Genomic DNA, 24,441 nt, shown 5'->3' with positions numbered 1-24,441 from the left:
TTGTAGACAAGTTACCAACAGTTAAACACAATACCAATATACTATGCTTTTTATACCACTACCCCCCCCCCCCCCCCCCACCACAACCCACACAAACAAATGTGGCTGGGGAGTGGGGCAGCACTAGTTGCCCTTGTCTGTTCATCTGTCTGAATTCATGTCCTGCAAATCTCAAAAAGTATTTTACCCAGAGTCATCAAATCTCACAGGATTGCCAGTCAGCATGTGAAATTGTGCATCTGATCTTTTAATTGAGATTTCAAAAATATGCAAACTGAGGGAGACATATTGTTTCTGCCCTCTCCGGCCTCCCATACATCAAACTTCATTTCCGATCAATAACTGGAGAACCATTTGACCTAGAATCTTCAAACTTAAAAAGATGGCAGGGCTTATAGAGTAGACAACCTCTATTGATTTTGGGGTCACTCAGAGGTCAAAGTCACAGGGGCCAGAAAATGGAAAACCATTTCCTGTCAATAACTTGAGAACCACTTGACCCAGAATGTTGAAACTTCATCTGTTCATAGGATGATTGGTCATGCAGAGTAGATGACCCCTATTGATTAAGGGGTCACTGTGTTAAAGGTCAAGGTCACAGGGACCTGAACAAGGAAAATCTTTTCAGGCCAGTACTTGAAAACAACTTGACCCAGAATGTTGAAACTTCATACTTAGGATGATTGAACATGCAGCGTAGATGACCTCTATTAATTTTGGGGTCAGTTGATCAAAGGGCAAGTTCACAGGGGCCTAAACATAGAAAATTGTATCTGGTCAGTAACTTGAGACCCAACTGACCTAAAATCTTCAAACTTCGTAGGGAGATAGGAATTACAGAATAGGTGACCCCTATTATTTTTTGGTTTCACATCTTAAAAGGTCAAGTTCACAGGGGGCTGAACGTAGAAAACTCTTTCCAATCAATAACTTTAGAACCATTTGACCTAAAATGTTTAACTTGATAATTGGACATGCAGCGTTGATGACCCCTAATAATTTCGATGTCACTTGATCAAAGGTCAAGGCACTGGAGCCCGAACATGGAAAACCGTATCCAGTTCATGAATTGAGAACCACTTGGCCCAAAATGTTGAAACATGGTGGGATGATTGGACATGCCAAGTAAGTGATCCCTATTGCAGCCAACCATCAGTATCTCTTTGACTTTTGCTCGTGTCCCATATTGACTTCATGCATATACAACTATGCATTGGGGAGGACATGCGCTTTTTAGCTCACCTGAGCACGAAATGCTGAATGGTGAGCTTTTGTCATCACCCTGTGTCCGTCGTCCGTCAATCGTCAACAATTTGACTGTTAACACTGACGAGGTCACAATTTTGGCCCAATCTAATGAAACTTGGTCAGAATGCTACCCTCAATAAAATCTTGAATGAGTTTGATATTGGGTTATCTGGGGTCAAAAACTAGGTCATCAGGTCAGATCAAAGGAAAAGCTTGATAACACTCTAGAGGTCACAATTATAGCCCAATCTAAATGAATCTTGGTCAAAAACTAGGTCACCAGGTCACAGGTCAAATCAAAGGAAAAGCTTGTTAACACTCCAGAGGTCACAATTTTGACCCAATCTTAATGAAACCTAATCAGAATGTTACCCTCAATAAAATTTTGGTCGAGTTTGACAATGGGTCATCTGGGGTCAAAAACTAGTTCACCAGGTCAGATCAAAGGAAAAGCTTGTTAACACTCTAGAAATTTTGGCCCAATCTTAATGAAACTTGGTCAGAATGTTACCCTCAATAAAATCTTGGATGAGTTTCATATTGGGTCATGTGGGATGAAAAACTAGGTCATTTGGTCAGATCAAAGGAAAAGCTTGTTAACACTCTAGAGGTCACAATTATAGCCAAATCTAAATGATTCTTGGTCAAAAACTAGGTCACCAGGTCAAATCAAAGGAGAAGCTTGTTAACACTTCAGAGGTCACAATTTTGGTCCAATCTTAATGAAACTTGGTCAGAATGTTACCTTTAATAAAATCTTGGACGATTTAGATATTGGGTTGTCTAGGTTTAAAAACTAGGTCACTTGGTAATATCAAAAGAAAAGCTTTTTAAAACTGTAGAAGCCACATTTATGACTGTATCTTCATGAATCTTGGTCAGAATCTTAATCTTATTAGTCTCAAAGTCCAGTTTGAATCTGGGTCATGTAGGATCAGAAACTAGGTCACCAGGTCAAATCAAAGGAAAAGCTAGTTAACACTGTAGAGGCCACATTTATAACCATATCTAAATGAAACTTGGTCAGAATGTTGATCTTGATGATCTGTAGGACAAGTTCAAATCTGGGTCAGGTAGGGTCAAAAATAAGGTCACTAGGTCAAATCAAAGGAAAAGCTTGTTTAACACTCTAGAGTAACAGAGTTTCTGATGTTACTGAAATTTGCTGAAAGAAATTCAAAAATAGTGAGAGTAGAATCCCAGGCTCCCAGAAACATAACATATATTATTCATTTTAAAGTCATTATCTCACCAAAAATTTAAAATTCATTTAAATCTTTGTTGAATGTGATGTTTTCTCAGATAGAGCTAGGCAATTAACTACTTTAATTTGTTATTACATATTTTATACTTTTCCTTCAGATTTATTTCATCAAGCAATTATGATGTCAGGGTCTGATCGATGTAGATGGGCAGTTATACCAAGTATTGAAGATGCGAAAACATATGCACGAGAGTTAGCACATGAGATCGGGTGTCCAACTGGGGATAATCAACGTCTGGTTACCTGTATGCAGTTGTACAGGACAGCAGACGAGATAGTAAATGCATCAGCTAGAGTCAGGGTGAAGGTACTCTTTACATTTCTTTACTCTTCATACAGTACATTTTGAAAAATGTGAGTGACTTCTACCCAAGCCTGCAGCACAGTAACTAGTGGTATGTGTGCATATGATATTTGATGGAAAAAACATGTTTTGTATTACACATATGTGGAGCAAGGCCTTGTTTCTGCCCAAAATGGTCAAACAAATGTAATTAAAGTTGATAAATTTCGGGTTGAAATTTTTTATTTCAAGTGAAAACATTTGTTAGATTCTAACGTTGTTCAATCATTAGCTTTAATAGTCTGCAGTTTTTATACTGATATCTTAAACACAAATGCAGATAGAGAAGGTATCCAAATAAACTTGCATTACCAGTTACCACTAATATGCTAGAGAAGTTTTCCTATATTACAGCAAGGTACCACTTTTAGGCTAGAGAAGTTTTCCTTTATTACAGCAAGGTACCACTTTAGGCTGGAGAAGTTTTCCTATATTACAGCAAGGTACCACTTAAGGCTAGAGAAGTTTTCTATATGATGGTACACTAGTAAGACATGTTTTCTGTATTCCCGCAATGGTACACAAGGCTGAGTTTCCTATTGACCAAAGGTACCACTAAGATGTTTAAGTTTGATAATTTTGCGGTTACACTTTTTATTTCAGTGAAAGCTTTTTAGATTCGCTAGTGTTCACATTATTATAGGCTTATAGATGTTTTCCTATATTACAGCAAGGTACCATTTTTAGGCTATAGATGTTTTCCTATATTACAGCAAGGTACCATTTTTAGGCTATAGAAGTTTTCCTATATTACAGCAAGGTACCACTTTTAGGTTAGAGAAGTTTTCCTATATTACAGCAAGGTACCACTTTAGGCTAGAGAAGTTTTCCTATATTACAGCAAGGTACCACTTATAGAATGTTGAAGTTTTCCTATATTACAGCAAGGTACCACTTTTATGCTGTAGAAGTTTTCTTATATTACAGCAAGGTATCATTTTTAGGCTATAGATGTTTTCCTATATTACAGCAAGGTTCCATTTTTAGGCTATAGATGTTTTCCTATATTACAGCAAGGTACCATTTTTAGGCTGTAGAAGTTTTCTTATATTACAGCAAGGTACCATTTTTAGGCTGTAGAAGTTTTCTTATATTACAGCAAGGTACCATTTTTAGGCTGTAGACGTTTTCTTATATTACAGCAAGGTACCATTTTTAGGCTGTAGAAGTTTTCTTATATTACAGCAAGGTACCACTTTTAGGCTAGAGAAGTTTTCTTATATTACAACAAGGTACCACTTATAGAATGTTGAAGTTTTCTTATATTACAGCAAGGTACCACTTTTAGGCTGTAGAAGTTTTCTTATATTACAGCAAGGTACCACTTATAGACTGTTGAAGTTTTCTTATATTACAGCAAGGTACCATTTTTAGGCTAGAGAAGTCTTCTTATATTACAGCAAGGTACCATTTATAGACTGTTGAAGTTTTCTTATATTACAGCAAGGTACCACTTTTAGGCTAGAGAAGTTTTCTTATATTACAGCAAGGTACCACTTATAGACTGTTGAAGTTTTTTTATATTACAGCAAGGTACCATTTTTAGGCTAGAGAAGTTTTCCTATATTACAGCAAGGTACCACTTTTAGGCTAGAGAAGTTTTCTTATATTACAGCAAGGTACCACTTATAGGCTGTTGAAGTTTTCTTATATTACAGCAATGTACCATTTTTAGGCTAGAGAAGTTTTCCTATATTACAGCAAGGTACCATTTTTAGGCTATAGATGTTTTCCTATATTACAGCAAGGTACCATTTTTAGGCTATAGATGTTTTCCTATATTACAGCAAGGTACCATTTTTAGGCAATAGATGTTCTCCTATATTACAGCAAGGTACCACTTCTAGTCTATAGAAGTTTTCCAATATTTCAGCAAGGTACCACTTTTAGGCTACTAATGCTTTTTTTTTCTTTATTTCAGCAAGGTACCATTTTAGGCTATAGAAGTTTTCCTATATTACAGCAAGGTACCAGACATGTATAGGCTATAGAAGTTTTTGTATATTACAGCAAGGTACCAGACATGTATAGGCTATAGAAGTTTTCCTATATTACAGCAGGGTACCGAACATGTATAGGCTATAGAAGTTTTCCTATATTACAGCAGGGTACCAGACATGTATAGGCTATAGAAGTTTTCCTATATTACAGCAAGATACCAGACATGTATAGGCTATAGAAGTTTTCCTATATTACAGCAAGGTACCAGACATGTATAGGCTATAGAAGTTTTCCTATATTTCAGCAGGGTACCAGACATGTATAGGCTATAGAAGTTTTCCTATATTACAGCAGGGTAGCAGACATGTATAGGCTATAGAAGTGTTCCTATATTACAGCAGGGTAGCAGACATGTATAGGCTATAGAAGTTTTCCTATATTACAGCAAGGTACAGTAGGAAATCCATGGGGACCAGTGGTGGATGGTCCACATCAGGGGTCACAGTATGCATTCCTAACAGATCCCCCCAAGTCTATGAGGGAGCAGGGGCGGTTCCAGAGACTGCGGGTTATGGCAGGACTAGTCAAAGATGACGGATCATATTTCATTCGTAAGCAAACAAACTTTATCTTAATTATATTATAGTTAATAGACAGAATGATGTTTATGTGTTTTTATCAATTTTTTTGTGTCTGAACTTAGATGTTAGAAATATTGACACAAAATATCATACATCTATTCTACTTAATCTTGGTTTAACTTTTGCTTGAAAGATCATATCTCATTCACCATTTTGTCATTGGCTCTGCTTAAGTAAGCAATTTAGATAACTCCTTAGGTTAAATAGGTTGAATTTAATGCTAGTGTACAGAAGGTTTGGTGGTTCTGCCCAGGCACTAGTGACTGCAATAATTCTTTTAGGGCAATCAGGGTCTCTTTTCACCTGAAATAATTCTTGGAGGTTGTCTAGAGTCTCTCTCCACCTGAAATAATTCTTGGAGGTTGCCTAGAGTCTCTCTCCACTGTCACCTGAAATAATTCTTGGAGGTTGCCTAGAGACTCTCTCCACCTGAAATAATTCTTGGAGGTTGCCTAGAGTCTCTCTCCAGTGTCAGAAGCTGGAAAGTGTCATATGACCTCAAACATCTTGTAATGTTAACCAAACTCATCAAACCATTTTAAAGGTGCATTCCATAGTTTGATTGAATTTGGTGAAGAAAAAAGTTATTTTTGATTAAGGCATACATGCCATAATTTTTCCGGACCTTTCCGGGATTCTGAGTTCAAATTTGCGGGATTTTTACCCTTTGTCCGAGACATACACCGTGACATTCGTATTTGTCTGTTTCATGCATAAATATCATAAAATTATATGCAGTTTCCGGAGATAAACATTGTTCCCTCGCTTAGGAATAATTTGTTGCAAATGTCGTCTTAGACTAGCTTTCTAAGGGAGGTAAATAGCGTAATTTACGTCTGTAGTTCGGCACGTGAATTGGTTGCGTTCCCGAGATGAACTGAATTGGGAGACTTGCTATATACGAAGAATTAACCTGGTCATCTTTTTAAAGCTTAAAAGTTTACCTAATCATTAATAAAATGGAATCCTCAAAGGAATGAAATAAATCTTGTAGATAAAATCGATATAAAATAATTCGGGTTGGATCAATTTTCAAGGATCGGCCTGCAAAGGCATTCAGTAATCAAAAGTTTAATTTAGAATATGTGTAACAATCAATCTACATTTTAAAAGATTACAACCTTTTAAAATAATTATCGTTTAATTGACCGTTTTCAGCCATTTCTTCCAATCAAGGCTACATGTAGCTTCACTGCCCACGTGCTAAAAATGAGATTTTCGGCTATTGTTCCTAATATTAAATTATCATAAAACTGTTACTGATTGCATAATTTTGGCAATTCATAATCAGGGTCATCAAAATAGCTGACTGTAAATTAATCTGGGTCATCAAAAGATCGCGGTGGCAATATAAGTGGTGATCGGAGCTAGCTCAATCAACATGTGTCCAGCTCGAGGGCATGAAACTGATTATCGGATAATAAGAAATAAACAATGTGACACGGGTGACTGTTTATTGTGTTTTATTCATGTAAAATTCAACAATTTATAGGCAGGAAAAAATTAGTTTTTTGAGGGGGTTATTTTTGTTTTTCTGTACTTTTAATTTTCCGGGACATTTCAACACTGTCCGGGACACCGGGACGAGCATGTGATTTCCGGGACAATCCCGGACAGTCCGGGACGTATGGCATGTATGATTAAGGTGGTCAAGTTATATAACTTTCAATCCTGACGCACTGATAAAGGTTATAATAAGTATACTTTTTGATATATTAACGGAATTTGACTAACTGTCGTCGACGACACTTAGTGATTGTATGAATAACACAGTAGACCTCTAGAAAAATCAAATTTTTCTAACCAAAATCTAATTGAGATTTGAAATTATTTACATAAATATATCATATCATTCTGGGATATCAGTCTACTTTCAATTTCACTATATCTTAAGTCCTCCATAGAAAATAAGCTGTTACAAAGTAACGGAATGAAATTTAAACTTGATAACTGCAAATTGCCTGGTCTGATATCAAGATCTAACATTTTGTTGAATGTTGAAAATGACTTTAATATTATGGAAAGTAACTTTAAATTGTATAAGTCTTTCTTGACTATAATAAAAGTTTTGTCCCTTTCTTGACTAACAAATTATTATACAGTTAAGCCTGCTGTTTGTTGAATTTATGTATTGTTTGTTTTTACTATACTGTATTTTGGATGCTTTTCAACTTTTTGTGTTTTGGTTTAATAACTGCCTGGAGTAGTTTAGCTTAAATATTGCTCACATTTTTTTTATTTATTTTACAAAACCACAGCTGCTGTAATTGTTACACTTTCAGCCAACATGCCTTCCCTGGAGTCAGGAATGTCGCCCACACAGTTTGATAATATATTACTTGAGTTTTTGCGAGACCGAGGTGTAGCTGACATGATTAATGGAATGGAAGCGTTGAGATTTGAATATTCCTACTGGCCACAGAGACAGAACTATTCCTGGATCAGACAGGAGGCTATAGAAGTTAGTACATACTTTCCTCAATAATCTTTAAATAGAACCAAGAGCCCAAAGTTTTAAAACTTTATAGAGACCAATATCTGATTGGTTGTTTATCAGCACAAATTAAAAATTAGAAGGGGTATATTGAAGGTCGTAATATCAGTGAGTGGAACAGATATATATTGGCATTTTCAATTCGAAACAATACCAGTATTAAAGGTATTTCACATCCAGTTTCTGATAACCAAGGTTGCCTGGAACCAGCCAGAATCAATCAGTATGTTGATGACACACAACTTTTTGCAAAAATTGAACAAGACTTGACAGCAATATTTGATGTTCTAGAATTATATGAAAAATCGTCTGGTGCAAAAATGAATAAACAAATTGAGACTAAGGGACTTTTTATAGGAAAGCTAAAAAAAACAAAAAGCCGAAACACAAAGAAATAACTTGGAGATAAACTCTTGGCATTACTCATGGATTTTTTTGTAAATGATGATGAAATATGGCTCTTTAAAATAAGTAGAATTATGTCATATTTGCATGTATGGAAAGCTAGAGCGCTAACTTTACAAGGCAAGATAATGCTTATTAAAACATACCCAGTATGTATTTTCAGTGATTACATATGAAGCTGAAACTAGAGGTATACCAGATAAATGTGTTTTTCAGCTAGAAAAAGTTATCGGATGGGAATCAACCCTTATTGCAAGAGAAACCCTAAGAAGAGAAAAATTTAACTGTTACAGTGGTTAAAACCTTTATTCAATAAAATATTTTTTAAATGCGCTACAAATAAAAATAGTGTATAAGATTATACATTTTGAGAATCATAATTGGAACACAATATCTGACAGAGCTCCAGATAAGGGCTGTATTTTCATAATTACGAATTTGTTAGAGGTCGGATATGAATTTATTTTAAAATGTGGCCGTATCAGTATGACATGTAAACAGTATTACAAATTTCAAAGGAAGATCGAGCCAAATTGCATGTCTGCCCCAAGTTGCACTAATCAACGCTATCCGGACTGTTGACAATTTGCACGGTGTCAAAATGAGTGTGGAATACACTAAACACACGCCAAACGCATAATTTAAGCTCCGCCTACTTCAGGTACTTGCGAGGTTTTCCCCGAAAAGTGTGAAAGCGAATCAGATTATCCGATACACTACAGTCGATTGTGTTCAGCCAATTAGCACTGCGGTTACGTGTTTGACACTTTGCTTTATTGTCAGCATGTTCAAGAGCAAAAAACAATATCTTATAAAGAAATTGCTGTAACCGTGCAATTAAATGGAATATTGTACACATTTCTTTGTCATCAATGGTAAAAGGGCGACATTTAATGTATTATTATGTTAAATCTAACTGATTTCCATCGATGAATTGATTTTGAATATATGTAATTTTAGAAGAAAATTATAGCCACCTTTCAAATCACTCAACAGCGTTCAGGTAGAAAAAAATCTTTCCCACTTCTTCCTAAAGTTGAGTTGATGATTGCAGCTTATTTTTGTCTGTTATCTGGAACTACCATTACTAATTTCACAAAAATATCAGGTAGTACCGTTACGAATTTCACAAAATATCAGGTAGTACCATTACTAATTTCACAAAATATCAGGTAGTTACGTTACTAATTTCACAAAATATCAGGTAGTACCGTTACTAATTTCACAAAATATCAGGTAGTACCGTTACTAATTTCACAAAATATCAGGTAGTTACGTTACTAATTTCACAAATATCAGGTAGTACCGTTACTAATTTCACAAAATATCAGGTAGTACCGTTACTAATTGCACAAAACCTTATCTGGAGCTCTGAATTATCCAAACATTATTTGAAAGTATAGACAAGAAAATTAATATAATTCAGATTTCCACAGGCTATTCCACAAGAGTTAGTAGATATTCTGAAAACTCTAAATTCAATTTTGAATAAAAAGATGCATTTACAAAAAAAGAATTTAACTGTTTTTTAGTAAATGTGAAGAATCAATTTGTCCACAGAATTTAAAACTTAAAGATATTATCAAACAGCTAGTTATTACTGTAACAAGCAAAATACTGCCCAGCAAATCACAATGGGAAAGAAAAATAACTATTGCAGATCAAATAAATTGGAATACAATATTGAGAAATATATATTCTTCCGTGTCGTCATCAAAAAGCAAAAAGTTTAAGTTCAAGCATTTACAACGTTATTTTCTCGATAAGCTATCACGAAAGTTTCTAACAGTTTACGTCGAATATACAAAAGTAAAAGAGAAACTCTTGCTCGTCTATTCTGGTATTGCGATAAAGTCAAAACATTATGGAATGAAATTCAGAAGATAATTGAGAGAGTATCAAAAATAGACATGGGAACTGCATATGCTGTTGCTCATTCAGATATAATCACAGGTACAAAATCGCCTATAATTAATGTACTAATCTTCAAAACCAGATGGCAAATATGGAAATTTAGAAATAGTCACAAATAGAAGTCATGAAATTAGATGTACATGAATTTGTTTTTATATTGTCATTGTAAGGCAGGTAGGGCTGGCGCTTTGATCCATGCACTGCATATGATGGGGCAGATAGGGTCACCTTTGGTTAGGGGCCGCAAAATAAAGGTACAATTCTTACTAACTGCGTGAAGAAGCGGTGAGAAAATGTTCATTGTAAATCTGGTGGCTATTATAGTCTGCCTGCCCTAGGACAACCTATTAAAATATGTTTCTTACCTCAAAACTCTGTTTTGGAATCTAAGATCTCATTTAGTGGCACACTGCTTTTTAAAGTGTTCATAGAAATATGGAGAAAATATGGAAAGGTCCTTTTAGAAGTCCTGAGAATTTTTGTTTGGTTAGTCTATACGAACCCTCAGAAATACACACCCCAAATTTATGAACCCCTTCCCAACTCCAGCCTTCAATTGTTTTTTAGCTCGACTATTCGAAGAATAAGTAGAGCTATCCTACTCACCACGGCGTCGGCGTCGGTGTCGGCGTCGGCGTCGGTGTCGGCGTCGGCGTCACACCTTGGTTAAGTTTTTCGTACCAGTCCACATTTTGACAAAGTCTTTTGAGATAAAGCTTTGAAACTTTCAACACTTGTTAACCATCATCATGGCCAGTTATAGGCAAGAGCACATAACTCCATCAAGGATTTTGGCTGAATTATGGCCCCTTTTGACTTAGAAATCATGGTTAAGTTTTTCGTACCAGTTCATATTTTGACAAAGTCTTTTAAGATAAAGCTTTGAAACTTTCAGCACTTGTTTACCATCACCATGGCCAGTTATAGGCAAGAGTACATAACTCCATCAAGGATTTTGGCTGAATTATGGCCCCTTTTGACTTAGAAATCATGGTTAAGTTTTTCGTACCAGTTCATATTTTGACAAAGTCTTTTAAGATAAAGCTTTGAAATTTTCAACACTTGTTTACCATCACCATGTCCAGTTATAGGCAAGAGTACATAACTCCATCAAGGATTTTGGCTGAATTATGGCCCCTTTTGACTTAGAAATCTTGGTTAAGTTTTTCATACCAGTTCATATTTTTTGTAAAGTGTTTGATATATGGCTTTGAAACTTTTATCACTTGTTTAGTATAATAGTCTCTATCAGTAGGAAAGAGAAAATAACTCTGTCATCTATTTTGGCTGAATTATGGCCCTTTTTGGACTTTGAAATTGGTTCTGTTTTCATACAAGTCCATGTTTTGTCAAAACTATTTGACATATGGCTTTTAAACTTTGAACACTTGTTTATCATTATGATTTCCATCTGTAGGCAAGAGTACATAACTATTTTGACTGAATTATGGCCCTTTTTGGACTTTGATATTGCCTCATATATTGCCATTTAGTGCAAGACTTATCGAAATCAAAGTAATACAGGAACATTGTTTGTCTAATCTATTTATTTCTTTTGTCTGAATATCCGTGGAAATATTTTGACCCCATTCTTCAATCAATTCTTCGAATAGTCGAGCGCGCTGTCATCAGACAGCTCTTGTATCTACATTCTGTCAGGATATACATGTTCTACTATATACACCAGTATAAATGCTGACCTCTCTCCTCCTACCTCCCTCGCCCCTATTCCCTCCCCCACACAGACATAAAGATATCTAGATTCACTTGTAAAATTTGTCTAGAAAACTTTGAATTCTAAGGTAGGTAATTAGTAAATATTAGCAATAAAGTTCAGGCTAATTTAATGGTTTTACAGCATTTATATATCTCACTGTAAGATATGAAATGCTAAATAGAGTGGTTCGATCCCCGGCCGCGTCATACCAAAGACGTGAAAAATGGTACAAGTAGCTTCCTCGCTTGGCGCTCAGCATTAAGAGGATAGTGCTAGGACTGGTTAGCCCGGTGTTAGTATAATGTGACTGGGTGGGGTATCATGCCACGTGTTTACGGAGTGAGGCAGCACTATAAAGTTGGGCATTGTGCTCACTGCTACAAGTAGACACCGTCGTTTATATGACTGAAAAATTGTTGAAAAAGACGTTAAACCCGAACAGACACACACAATGCTAAATAGAGTGATATCTGAAAGATATAATAGCCACATGGATTACACTGAAATTAACGTTAAACCTAACTATTGTATACATGTCTGTTCCAGATGATGTCAGAGAGTACACTGAAATTAACGTTAAACCTAACCATTATATACATGTCTGTTCCAGATGATGTCAGAGAGTACACTGAAATTAACGTTAAACCTAACCATTATATACATGTCTGTTCCAGATGATGTCAGACTATTTGTTTGGTACTGGTATGGATGAATCAATCCGAGCCCAGAATCTATACAACAAGACATACTTATACGTATTCAACTATAAATCTAGATACGACTTTCTACCAACATGGAGAGGTATAAACGCTACTAAAATTACTCTTGAACAGTTAACTAGAGACAGTGACTGATTGTTTCCTTGACTTTTCAAAGCATTGTCGTCATCACTGTATGCATTCCTGTTGGCATTGCTTTCAGGTGTATGTTACCTGTCACAGTTCTCACATTATTAATCCCCCACCACGAGTGGTGGGGGGTTATAGGAATGGTCTCCATCCATCCTTCCGTCTTTACATCCTGTCTTCCATCCTTCCATCCTTTCGTAACATTTTGTGTCCGCTCTGTATCTCCAAAATCCCTTGAAAAATTTTCATGAAACTTGGGTCAAATGATCACCTCATCAAGATGATGTGCTGAACCCATGAGTCAGCCATGTTGGTTCAAGGTCAAGGTCACAACTCAAGGTTAAAAGTTTGAGCCTTCCATTTTGTGTCCACTCTGTATCTTCTAAACCCCTTGAAGGAATCTCATCAAACTTGGGTCAAATGATCACCTCATCAAAAACTCATGAGTCAGCCATGTCAACTCAAGGTCAGGGTCACAACTCAAGATCAAAGGTTTGAGCTCTGTATCTCCTAGACCCCTTAAAGGATTTTCATGAAACTTGGGTCAAATGATCACCTCATGAAGATGATGTGCAGAATTCATGGCTCAGCCATGTCAGTTCAAGGTCAAGGTCACAGCTCAAGGTCAAAGATTTCAGTATCCCTAACAGTGGCGGGGCAATTAGCTGTCTTTCCGACTGCCTTGTCTTCTTACCTACTGCTCCTGTTTTCAGTAAACCTGAAAGTAATTAAACTTGGCAAAGGGTCGACATCTTTTATTATAGGATCAGGTATAACAAAACATGTATATGTGTTCAACTATATCTCCAGAAATTCCAACAAGCAGAGGTATAAATTCCAGTGAAAATATCTATAGACGATAGAATATTAACTGGCTGTAACATCTGATTTTTTATATTCAGTTTTTTATTTCCAAATCCCATTACGATACATTCCCAGTATCAGATACTGCTGCTTGGCTATAAATTAGATTTGATTATTATAAATGTTTGACAAGATAATCTTGTGTGGTATAGTGGCACACAGGTCTTACGTTGCAATGAAGTGCTGTTGTGCAGTAACAGCAGTTCAAATTGGAGAAAGGAGTTTGTCAACTTAATTTTAAACTTATATGTAATGTACCTAGATAATTATATCTTGTGCCACATTTTCATTCATACCTTTTAAAGTTAAGACTTGGCTGAGTTTTTAGCTCACCTGAGCACGAAGTGCTCAAGGTTAGCTTTTGTGATCTCCCTGTGTCCATCGTCGTCCGTCCGTTCGTCGTCAACAATTTGACTGTTAACGCTCTAGAGGTCACAGTTTTGACCTAATCTTAATGAAACTTGGTCAGAATGTTACCCTTAATAAAATCTTGGGCGATTTCGATATTGGGTCATCTGGGTTCAAAAACTAGGTCTCCAGGTCAGATCAAAGGAAAAGCTTGTTAACACTCTAGAGGTCACAATTTTGACCTAATCTAAATGAAACTTGGTCAGAATGTTACCCTCAATAAAATCTTGGATGAGTTCGCTATTGGGTCATCTGGGGTCAAAAACTAGGTCACCAGGTCAAATCGAAGGTAAAGCTTGTTAACACTCTAGAGGTCACAATTTTGACCTAATCTTAATGAAACTTGGTCAGAATGTTACCCTTAATAAAATCTTGGATGAGTTTGATATTGGGTCATCTGGGGTCAAACACTAGGTCACCAGGTCAAATCAAAGGAAAAGCTTGTTAACACTCTGGAGGTCACAATTTTGGCCCAATCTTAATGAAACTTGGTTAGAATGTTACCCTCAATAAAATCTTGGACGAGTTCGATATTGGCTCATCTGGGATCAAAAACTAGGTCACCAGGTCAAATAAAAGGAAAAGCTTGTTAACACTGTAGAGGTCATATTTAAGACTATATCTTCATGAAACTTGGTCAGAATGTTAATTTTGATGATCTCAAGGTCTGTTTTGAATCTGGGTCATGTAGGGTCAAAACTAGGTCACTAGGTCAAATCAAAGGAAAAGCTAGTTAACACTGTAGAGGCCACATTTATGACCATATCTTAATGAAACTTGGTCAGAATGTTAATCTTGATGATCTATAGGTCAAGTTTAAATCTGGGTCAGGTGGGGTCAAAAACTAGGTCAAATCAAAGGAAAAGCTTGTTAACATTCTAGAGGCCACATTTATGACTGTATCTTCATGAAACTTAATCAGAATGTTAATCTTGATAATCTTTAGGTCAGGTTTGAATCTGGGTCATCCGGGGTCAAAAACTAGGTCACCGGGTCAAATCAAAGGAAAAGCTAGTTTACACTTTAGAGGCTACATTTATGACCATATCTTAATGAAACTTGGGTCAGAATGTTGATCTTGATGATCTTTAGGTCAGTAGGTCAGGTGAGCGATACAGGGCCTTCATGGCCCTCTTGTTTTTATGTTTTTGCTGCTTGCTGTGTTATCAATATTATATAAATTTGATAGAAAGGTAGATCCCTAAAAAATACCTAAAAAGGAAACAAAAAAAAAAACAAATAAATTTGGAGATAACAAATAAAGATATTCTTATCTTCTTATCAACCAATATGATGTTCAAAATATGGCAACAGGTAAGTTAGAGGATCTTCATATTATGGTATAGGACCTGAATAAATGAACAGAGAGAAAATGTGTAGGAGGCCAGGTAACTCAGTCATTAGAGCATTTGAACCATATTCAGAGACCCTGGGTTTGAGTCCCTGTGTGGCTGCACATTTTTTCTCACCCTGTGACATTTGGCATTCAACATTGGACCATCACTGTATATGCACCAAAATCATGTTCACCTTGTTCTCTGTCCCATCAAGTTTCATGTAGTTGGGGAGTATGTCACATTATAGGACTTGAATATTAAAATGGTGAGAAAATGTGTAAGTGGCGAAGTAACTTGGTTGGTAGAGCATTGAATGGTATTCCAAGAGCCTGGGTTTGAATCCCTGTCTGGCTACATGTTTTTCTCAACCTGTGACACTAAATCAAAATCTACTCAAATAATTGACTTAAGAAACAATGTTAAGGTAGATTACTCTGACCAGTTTTTATTACAATTACAGGTATAGCCCATGGACAAGAGTTACAGTACTTGTTTGGTTTCCCATACATAAACAAGACTTACACAGATCTCTTTGGTGTGTATCCCAGACAGGAGTACGACATAGACTTCAGTGATAGAAACATCAGTGAATACATGATCAGCTTGTTCACTAACTTTTCTGACTCAGGGTATGTACACTGTAAGGTCCCAGATATCAGTGAATACATGATCAGCTTGTTTACTAACTTCTCTGTCTCTGGGTATGTACTCTGTAAGGTCCAAGATATCAGTGAATACATGATTTGCTTGTTTACTAACTTCTCTGTCTCTGGGTATGTACACTGTAAGGTCCAAGATATCAGTGAATACATGATTTGCTTGTTTACTGACTTCTCTGACTCTGGGTATGTACACTGTAAGGTCCCAGATATCAGTGAATACATGATTTGCTTGTTTACTAACTTCTCTGAATCTGGGTATGTACACTGTAAGGTCCCAGATATCAGTGAATACATGATTTGCTTGTTTACTAACTTCTCTGACTCTGGGTATGTACACTGTAAGGTCCCAGATATCAGTGAATACATGATCAGCTTGTTCACTAACTTTTCTGACTCAGGGTATGTACACTGTAAGGTCCCAGATATCAGTGAATACATGATCAGCTTGTTCACTAACTTCTCTGACTCTGGGTATATACACTGTAAGGTCCAAGATATCAGTGAATACATGATTTGCTTGTTTACTAACTTCTCTGACTCTGGGTATGTACACTGTAAGGTCCCAGATATCAGTGAATACATGATCAGCTTGTTTACAAACTTCTCTGACTCTGGGTATGTACACTGTAAGGTCCCAGATATCAGTGAATACATGATTTGCTTGTTTACTAACTTCTCTGACTCTGGGTATGTAATCTGTAAGGTCCAAGATATCAGTGAATACATGATCAGCTTGTTCACTAACTTCTCTGACTCTGGGTATATACACTGTAAGTTCCAAGATATCAGTGAATACACAGTCAGCTTTTTCACTAACTTCTCTGACTCGGGGTATGTACACTGTAAGGTCCCAGATATCAGTGAATACATGATCAGCTTGTTCACTAACTTCTCTGACTCGGGGTATGTACACTGTAAGGTCCCAGATATCAGTGAATACATGATCAGCTTGTTTACTAACTTCTCTGACTCGGGGTATGTAATCTGTAAGTTCCAAGATATCAGTGAATACAAAGTCAGCTTGTTCACTAACTTTTCTGACTCAGGGTATGTACACTGTAAGGTCCCAGATATCAGTGAATACATGATCAGCTTGTTCACTAACTTCTCTGTCTCTGGGTATATACACTGTAAGGTCCAAGATATCAGTGAATACATGATGTGCTTGTTTACTAACTTCTCTGTCTCTGGGTATGTACACTGTAAGGTCCAAGATATCAGTGAATACATGATGTGCTTGTTTACTAACTTCTCTGTCTCTGGGTATGTACACTGTAAGGTCCAAGATATCAGTGAATACATGATTTGCTTGTTTACTAACTTCTCTGACTCTGGGTATGTACACTGTAAGGTCCCAGATATCAGTGAATACATGATCAGCTTGTTTACTAACTTCTCTGTCTCTGGGTATGTACACTGTAAGGTCCAAGATATCAGTGAATACATGATTTGCTTGTTTACTAACTTCTCTGTCTCTGGGTATGTACACTGTAAGGTCCAAGATATCAATGAATACATGATTTGCTTGTTTACTAACTTCTCTGAATCTGGGTATGTACACTGTAAGGTCCCAGATATCAGTGAATACATGATTTGCTTGTTTACTAACTTCTCTGAATCTGGGTTAATCCAGTACACTGTAACTGGTCCCAGTATATCAGTGAATACAATGATTCTGCTTGTTTATAACATTCTCTGACTCGGGGTATGTACACTGTAAGGTCCCAGATATCAGTGAATACATGATCAGCTTGTTCACTAACTTCTCTGCTCAGGGTATTACACTGTAAGGTCCAGATATCAGTGAATACATGATCAGCTTGTTCACTAACTTCTCTGTCTCGGGTATTACACTGTAAGGTCCAGAATGTGATACTGATTGTGTTACTAACTTCTTGAATCTGGGTATTACCTGTAGGTCCAGATACAGTGATACTGTTGCTTGTTTAACTCTCGAGGTATGTACATGTAAGGTCCCAGATATCAGTGATACATGATTTGCTTGTTTACTAACTTCTCTGCTCTGGGTATGTAACTGTAAGGTCCCAGATATCAGTGAATACATGATTTGCTTGTTTACTAACTTCTCTGCTCTGGGTATGTACACTGTAAGGTCCCAGATATCAGTGAATACATGATTGCTTGTTTACTAACTTCTCTGCTCTGGGTATGTACACTGTAAGGTCCCAGATATCAGTGAATACATGATAGCTTGTTTACTAACTTCTCTGACTCTGGGTATGTACACTGTAAGGTCCCAGATATCAGTGAATACATGATCAGCTTGTTTACAACTTCTCTGACTCTGGGTATGTAACTGTAAGTCCAGATATCAGTGAATACATGATCAGCTTGTTTACTAACTTCTCTGACTCGGGTATGTACATCTGTAAGGTCCACAGATTACAGTGAATACATGATCAGCTTGTTTCACTAACTTCTCGACTCTGGGTATTACACTGTAAGTTCCAAGATATCAGTGAATACACAGTCAGCTTTTTCACTAACTTCTCTGACTCGAGGTATGTACACTATAAGGTCCCAGATATCAGTGAATACATGATCAGCTGTTACTAACTTTTCACTCAGGATATGTACACTGTAAGTTCCAAGATATCAGTTATGACTACGTCAGCTTTTGTCACTAACTTCTCTGACTCGGGATATCTACACTGTAAGGTCCCAGATATCAGTGAATACATGATCAGCTTGTTCACTAACTTCTCTGACTCAGGGTTTATATACTATAAGGTCCCAGACAGAAGATTTAGACTATGTTAGGAAATGGCATTATTGTCAGCTACACCCCAGCCAAAGGATTAAGATGTTTGCTAGAAAATGATGCTTCCTTACAGCTTTATGGAACTTCCTCTGTTCAAGCTTTATGGAACTTCCTCTGTTCAAGCTTTATGGAACTTCCTCTGTTCAAGCTTTATGGAGTTTCCTCTGTTCAAGCTTTATGGAACTTCCTCTGTTCAAACTTTATGGAACTTCCTCTGTTCAAGCTTTATGAAGTTTCCTCTGTTCAAGCCTTATGGAACTTCCTCTGTTCAAGCTTTATGGAGCTTCCTCTGTTCAAGTTTTATGGAGTTTCCTCTGTTCAAGCTTTATGGAGCTTCCTCTGTTCAAGCTTTATGGAGTTTCCTCTGTTCAAGCTTTATGGAGTTTCCTCTGTTCAAGCTTTATGGAGCTTCCTCTGTTCAAGCTTTATGGAGTTTCCTCTGTTCAAGCTTTATGGAGCTTCCTCTGTTCAAGCTTTATGGAGCTTCCTCTGTTCAAGCTTTATGGAGCTTCCTCTGTTCAAGCTTTATGGAGCTTCCTCTGTTCAAGCTTTATGGAGCTTCCTTTCTTGAAAATATTCTACATCCCAGGCGTAGTGTATAGCCTGGCAGTGTGTTTAGCCTGGCAGAGTGTTTAGCCAGGCATAGTGTTTAGCCTGGCAGTGTGTTTAGCCTGGCAGAGTGTTTAGCCAGGCATAGTGTTTAGCCTGGCAGTGTGTTTAGCCTGGCAGAGTGTTTAGCCAGGCATAGTGTATAGCCTGGCAGAGTGTTTAGCCAGGCATAGTGTATAGCCTGGCAGTGTGTTTAGCCTGGCATAGTGTATAGCCTGGCAGTGTGTTTAGCCTGACAGAATGTTTAGCCAGGCATAGTGTATAGCCTGGCAGTGTGTTTAGCTTAGCATGTTTAGCTAGGCAGAGTGTTTAACCAGGCAAAGTGTTTAGCCTAGTAGAGTGTATAGCCTGGCAGTGTGTTAAGCCTGGCAGAGTGTTTAGCCTGTCAGTGTGTTCAGCCAGGTAAGTGTTTAGCCTGGCAGTGTGTTAAGCCTAGCAGAGGGTTTAGTCTATATTATAATTGAATTGAGCAGCATTCAACTATTTGTCCTAGAGGCAGTTGTTACGATGTTACGTGTAGCAAAGATTGATTTTATTTTTGTTAATTTTCCTTACTTAAAGGGGGGTAACTCTTTGTGTCATATTTCTTTTAAGAGTACCAAACTACAAAAAAAGTCAATGTCGCAGGTTTGGTTCTCGTACAAAACAAAATGGTTTCCTTGACAATTTGGCAGAAATCCACCAAGCTGAAGATAGAGATCCTCTACTTTTCTGTCAGTTACTTTTTATGCCCCCGAAGGGAGGCATATAGTTTTTGAACCGTCTGTTCGTCTGTCCGTCCGTCGGTCTGTCAGTCTGTCCACAATTTTCGTGTCCGGTCCATATCTTTGTCATCGATGGATGGATTTTCAAATAACTTGGCATGAATGTTTACCACAGTAAGACGACATGTCGCGCGCAAGACCCAGGTCCGTAGCTCAAAGGTCAAGGTCACACTTAGACATTAAAGGATAGTGCATTGATGGGCGTGTCCGGTCCATATCTTTGTCATCCATGGATGGATTTTCAAATAACTTGGCATGAATGTGTACCACAGTAAGATGACATGTGGCGCGCAAGACCCAGGTCCGTAGCTCAAAGGTCAAGGTCACACTTAGACGTTAAAGGATAGTGCATTGATGGGCGTGTCCGGTCCATATCTTTGTCATCCATGGATGGATTTTCAAATAACTTGGCATGAATGTGTACCACAGTAAGACGACGTGTCGCGCGCAAGACCCAGGTCCGTAGCTCAAAGGTCAAGGTCGCACTTAGACGTTAAAGGATAGTGCATTGATGGGCGTGTCCGGTCCATATCTTTGTCAGCCATGGATGGATTTTCAAATAACTTGGCATGAATGTGTACCACAGTAAGACGACGTGTCGCGCGCAAGACCCAGGTCCGTAGCTCAAAGGTCAAGGTCACACTTAGGCGTTAAAGGATAGTGCATTGATGGGCGTGTCCGGTCCATATCTTTGTCATCCATGGATGGATTTTCAAATAACTTGGCATGAATGTGTACCACAGTAAGACGACATGTCGCGCGCAAGACCCAGGTCCATAGGTCAAAGGTCCTAAACTCTAACATCGGCCATAACTATTCATTCAAAGTGCCATCGGGGGCATGTGTCATCCTATGGAGAGAGCTCTTGTTATTTACAATATTTACCATAAAGCGGGTTAACTCTGTGGGCAAAAAATTCTGCAGTTTTGTCCTAAAATGGGCCAAGTTTATTTCTGCGTTTTTATGCCCCCGGCATCTACTGATGCGGGAGGCATATAGTGATTGTCCTGTCTGTCTGTCCGTCCATCCGTACGAGGTTAACTAAATGGGACCTAATGCAGATGTAACCTGTGACCATTCTACATCTTCAGACATCACCTGACCTCAGTTTGACATTGACCTTGACCTCATTTTGGACTTAGGTTGCTTTATATGGGCCATTTCTTGGTTAACCAAATGGGACCGTTTCGTCTAGCATCAATACCGCTTACAAGATTGAATTGATACTAATACAGATGTAACCTGTGACCATTCCTCATCTTCAAACATCACCTGACCTCAGTTTCACCTTGACCTCGTTTTGGACTTAGGTTGCTTTATATCAACAAGGATGCCACCGGGGGCATCAAGCGTTTATTGAACGCAGCTCCTTGTTTATTTCTGCAACCTTCGAGAAAAGCAGTAATTAATTTTTGCAGTTTGCATAAACCAGAAGTAAATTCTACCGCATTTACTACGTCATAATTAACAATGCAAATGCATATTGTTCTCATCAGTTATGTCTTGGTGGCATTATCTAGGTCAGAATCTATGACAGTGAAGTTGGCACAGCTGATTTATGTTTAAATCTGATTTCTTTCCATTACAGTACATGATCAAAAATCAGATTTAAAAAAATAAATACTGTAGGTCTAGTACTGGTAATTCATTTTGAAAGACATTTTCATAAAATGTAATATTGCTGGTAGAAAACTTTACAATTACTTACAAATATATACAAATGCAAAATCTAGTACATACAGCTCGTTTAAATGGGTCAGCTGTGTTGATGTACCAATAAAATAGACTTTCCCGGTTTATATGTTGGTCTGGTATTCGTGCATGTATTGTATTTTGCCATCGGAATATTTTTATAAAATGCTTCTTCCCTTTCCGCTTGGATCCGTCCATATTTACAAACACATTTGTTTATTTTATGGACTGTAGTCCGTTCACAGTCCATTCATTTACAACAATTACAACACGCATTAATAAGTTTGTTTAACTCTTCATAAACCTAGAGTGTTTTGTGATATACACTTGTAAAGATTACACACCCAAAATGGTAACCATTCATTCATGGACAATAGATTGATACAATAACAAAAGCAATCAACCACAATCGATACGGTGTGAATTACTTGACAGCAGACGAAAAACTCGTGAGATAAATATAAACAAGTCATTATATGAAGCGAAATATCAAAGTTTATTTCTGCGTCAAAAAATTCTGCTGATAGTTTAAATGTGCAGAATTAATTTCTGCGTGAAAGCCTCGACCCGCAGATTAAGCAGAAATGAAAACCCACAGAATTAACCCACTATACGGTATTGAGTTTCTTGTAGAGAACAAGTCAGACACTTGTGGAAAACAGTTAGTATTCTTGTGAAGAACAAGTCAGTACTAGTGACTCAGGCTAGGTTAAATGACTGTCCTTATATAACTAAGGTAACATGAACGTGGTGAAAAGTGGTGTTTCACACTTTACAGGAATAAAGCTTGACTTCCCAAGGAATATGTAGTGCTATTGCACTTGCCATTCAATAGCATCAGCAGTAGTGTCTTTGCTCATCCATGTGTCAGTGTCACACTTTGGTTAATGTTTGACATAAGTACATAGCTATCATTTAAAGGCATGTAGCTTTGACACTTATCACTTCCTTTTTTTTTATGTCAATTACCAACCTCACTGTGTCAAGTTCCATAACTCTAACATGTATTTTGGGCAAATTATGCACCCTTTTGGACTTAGAAAATCCTGGTTTACAAAGTTTTGCATGCAAGTTACTGTATCAGAAACTAATGCAAATAATTGATTTGAAACTTTACATGTTTATTCAGGTTAATTAAACTAGGTCATAGCATCAGATCTCAACTCTGATATATATTTTGCAAAATATGTCCCCTCTTAAGCGAAAAATCTTCTGCTTAAAGTACTTATGCAGGATTAAAACTCTATATATAATTTAACATTTAGGTTAATGTTCCTCTTTCTAGAACAACAATTGAAATAGCAGACAGCCTGGACAGCTCGTGTTGGTAAAGTTTTTGTTTGTAAGCTGGTATTTCAGTATCTGCTAATGGGAATTGATTAAAACATTTCACAATTGACCACTGTGATAATCTGACATGCATTATACAGGTTCCATAACTATTGTTTGCATGTTTACAAGATTATTTGCCTTTTTTAGCTTGACTATTCGAAGAATAGGGGAGCTATCCTACTCGCCCCGGTGTCGGCGTGAGCATTAGCGTTCACGAGCTTCACACAAATGTTAAAGTTTGTGTACCACCCCAAATAGTTTCAAAGTCCATTGAGATATTGCTTTCATATTTTGCATACTTGTTTACCATCATGACCCCAGTCTGTAAACAGGAGCAGACAACTCTGTCAAGCATTTTGACTGAATTATGGCCCTTTTTCGACTTGGAATATGCTTATTGTAATGTTAAAGTTTTACTCATAGCTTATATTAAACTATCAAGCACTGAGAATAGTCGAGCGCGCTGTCAACTGACAGCTGCTGTTATTAACATTAATGTTCATTAAGTGAACTCGCTGTAGTGTCAGGACAGTTGAATAGTTAAGCATTTTTGTCCTTTTACAGCTCTTGTTTATCTTCTTTCAGTCTAAATCTGACTGTATAAACATTTTGTATTTATCTATAAAATCTCTTAAATCTCTTACAGTTGTTGTGTTTTGTTTGTTTTTTTTCAGAAATCCGACAGACACAAAGTTTTCAGTCAGTAATTTTGCCAATGTTTCTTGGCTTGAATATAATCTACAGAATCATTCTTACTTAGAAATTGGAAATAAATCTAGAAACAACATAAATTACCGCCAGAGAAATTATGCATTTTGGCGGGAATACTTCTTAGCTGTCTCAAACAGGGATAGTGGTAAGTGCAACAGTTTCTGTATTATAAATTTATTGACGAACAGAGATTTTCATTGAGACTTCTCACAGTCAGAGTTATGGCCCTTGACTCTGCCAAAAATATGCACTAGAGTGACAGGATGTTGGAATGCCAGTGTCCTATGGACACACATCTAGTTTGATCTCACATTGTGAACTTTAAAACCAGTATAGTGCTTTCTTTAAGGTCTATATGTGTATGGGGGCTGAGTGGATAAGGTCGTTGACCTCCAGTCACTTGCTCTTTATCGATGTGGGTTCCAGCCTCACTCAGGGCGTTGAATTCTTCATGACTTGTGAAGA

General features: G+C 37.2%; 1 protein-coding gene across 1 annotated transcript in view; it reads left to right on the top strand.

Annotated features, from left to right (window-relative positions):
* Nucleotides 1-24,441, top strand: part of LOC123540319 (acetylcholinesterase-like) — a 44,662-nt gene that overhangs the window by 15,747 nt on the left and 4,474 nt on the right. Inside the window, exons 5-10 of the mRNA XM_053526133.1 lie at nt 2,611-2,819; nt 5,242-5,407; nt 7,720-7,898; nt 12,642-12,768; nt 15,885-16,053; nt 23,940-24,121. Of these exons, the coding sequence (XP_053382108.1) occupies nt 2,611-2,819; nt 5,242-5,407; nt 7,720-7,898; nt 12,642-12,768; nt 15,885-16,053; nt 23,940-24,121 (1,032 nt within the window). The remainder of the gene's footprint in view (nt 1-2,610; nt 2,820-5,241; nt 5,408-7,719; nt 7,899-12,641; nt 12,769-15,884; nt 16,054-23,939; nt 24,122-24,441) is intronic.

The sequence above is a fragment of the Mercenaria mercenaria genome, chromosome 16 (genome assembly GCF_021730395.1).
Source record: "Mercenaria mercenaria strain notata chromosome 16, MADL_Memer_1, whole genome shotgun sequence".
NCBI classification, from domain to species: Eukaryota; Metazoa; Mollusca; class Bivalvia; order Venerida; family Veneridae; genus Mercenaria; species Mercenaria mercenaria.
Note: the sequence above shows the minus strand (reverse complement) of the source record. Positions and strands in the feature narration are given on the sequence as shown.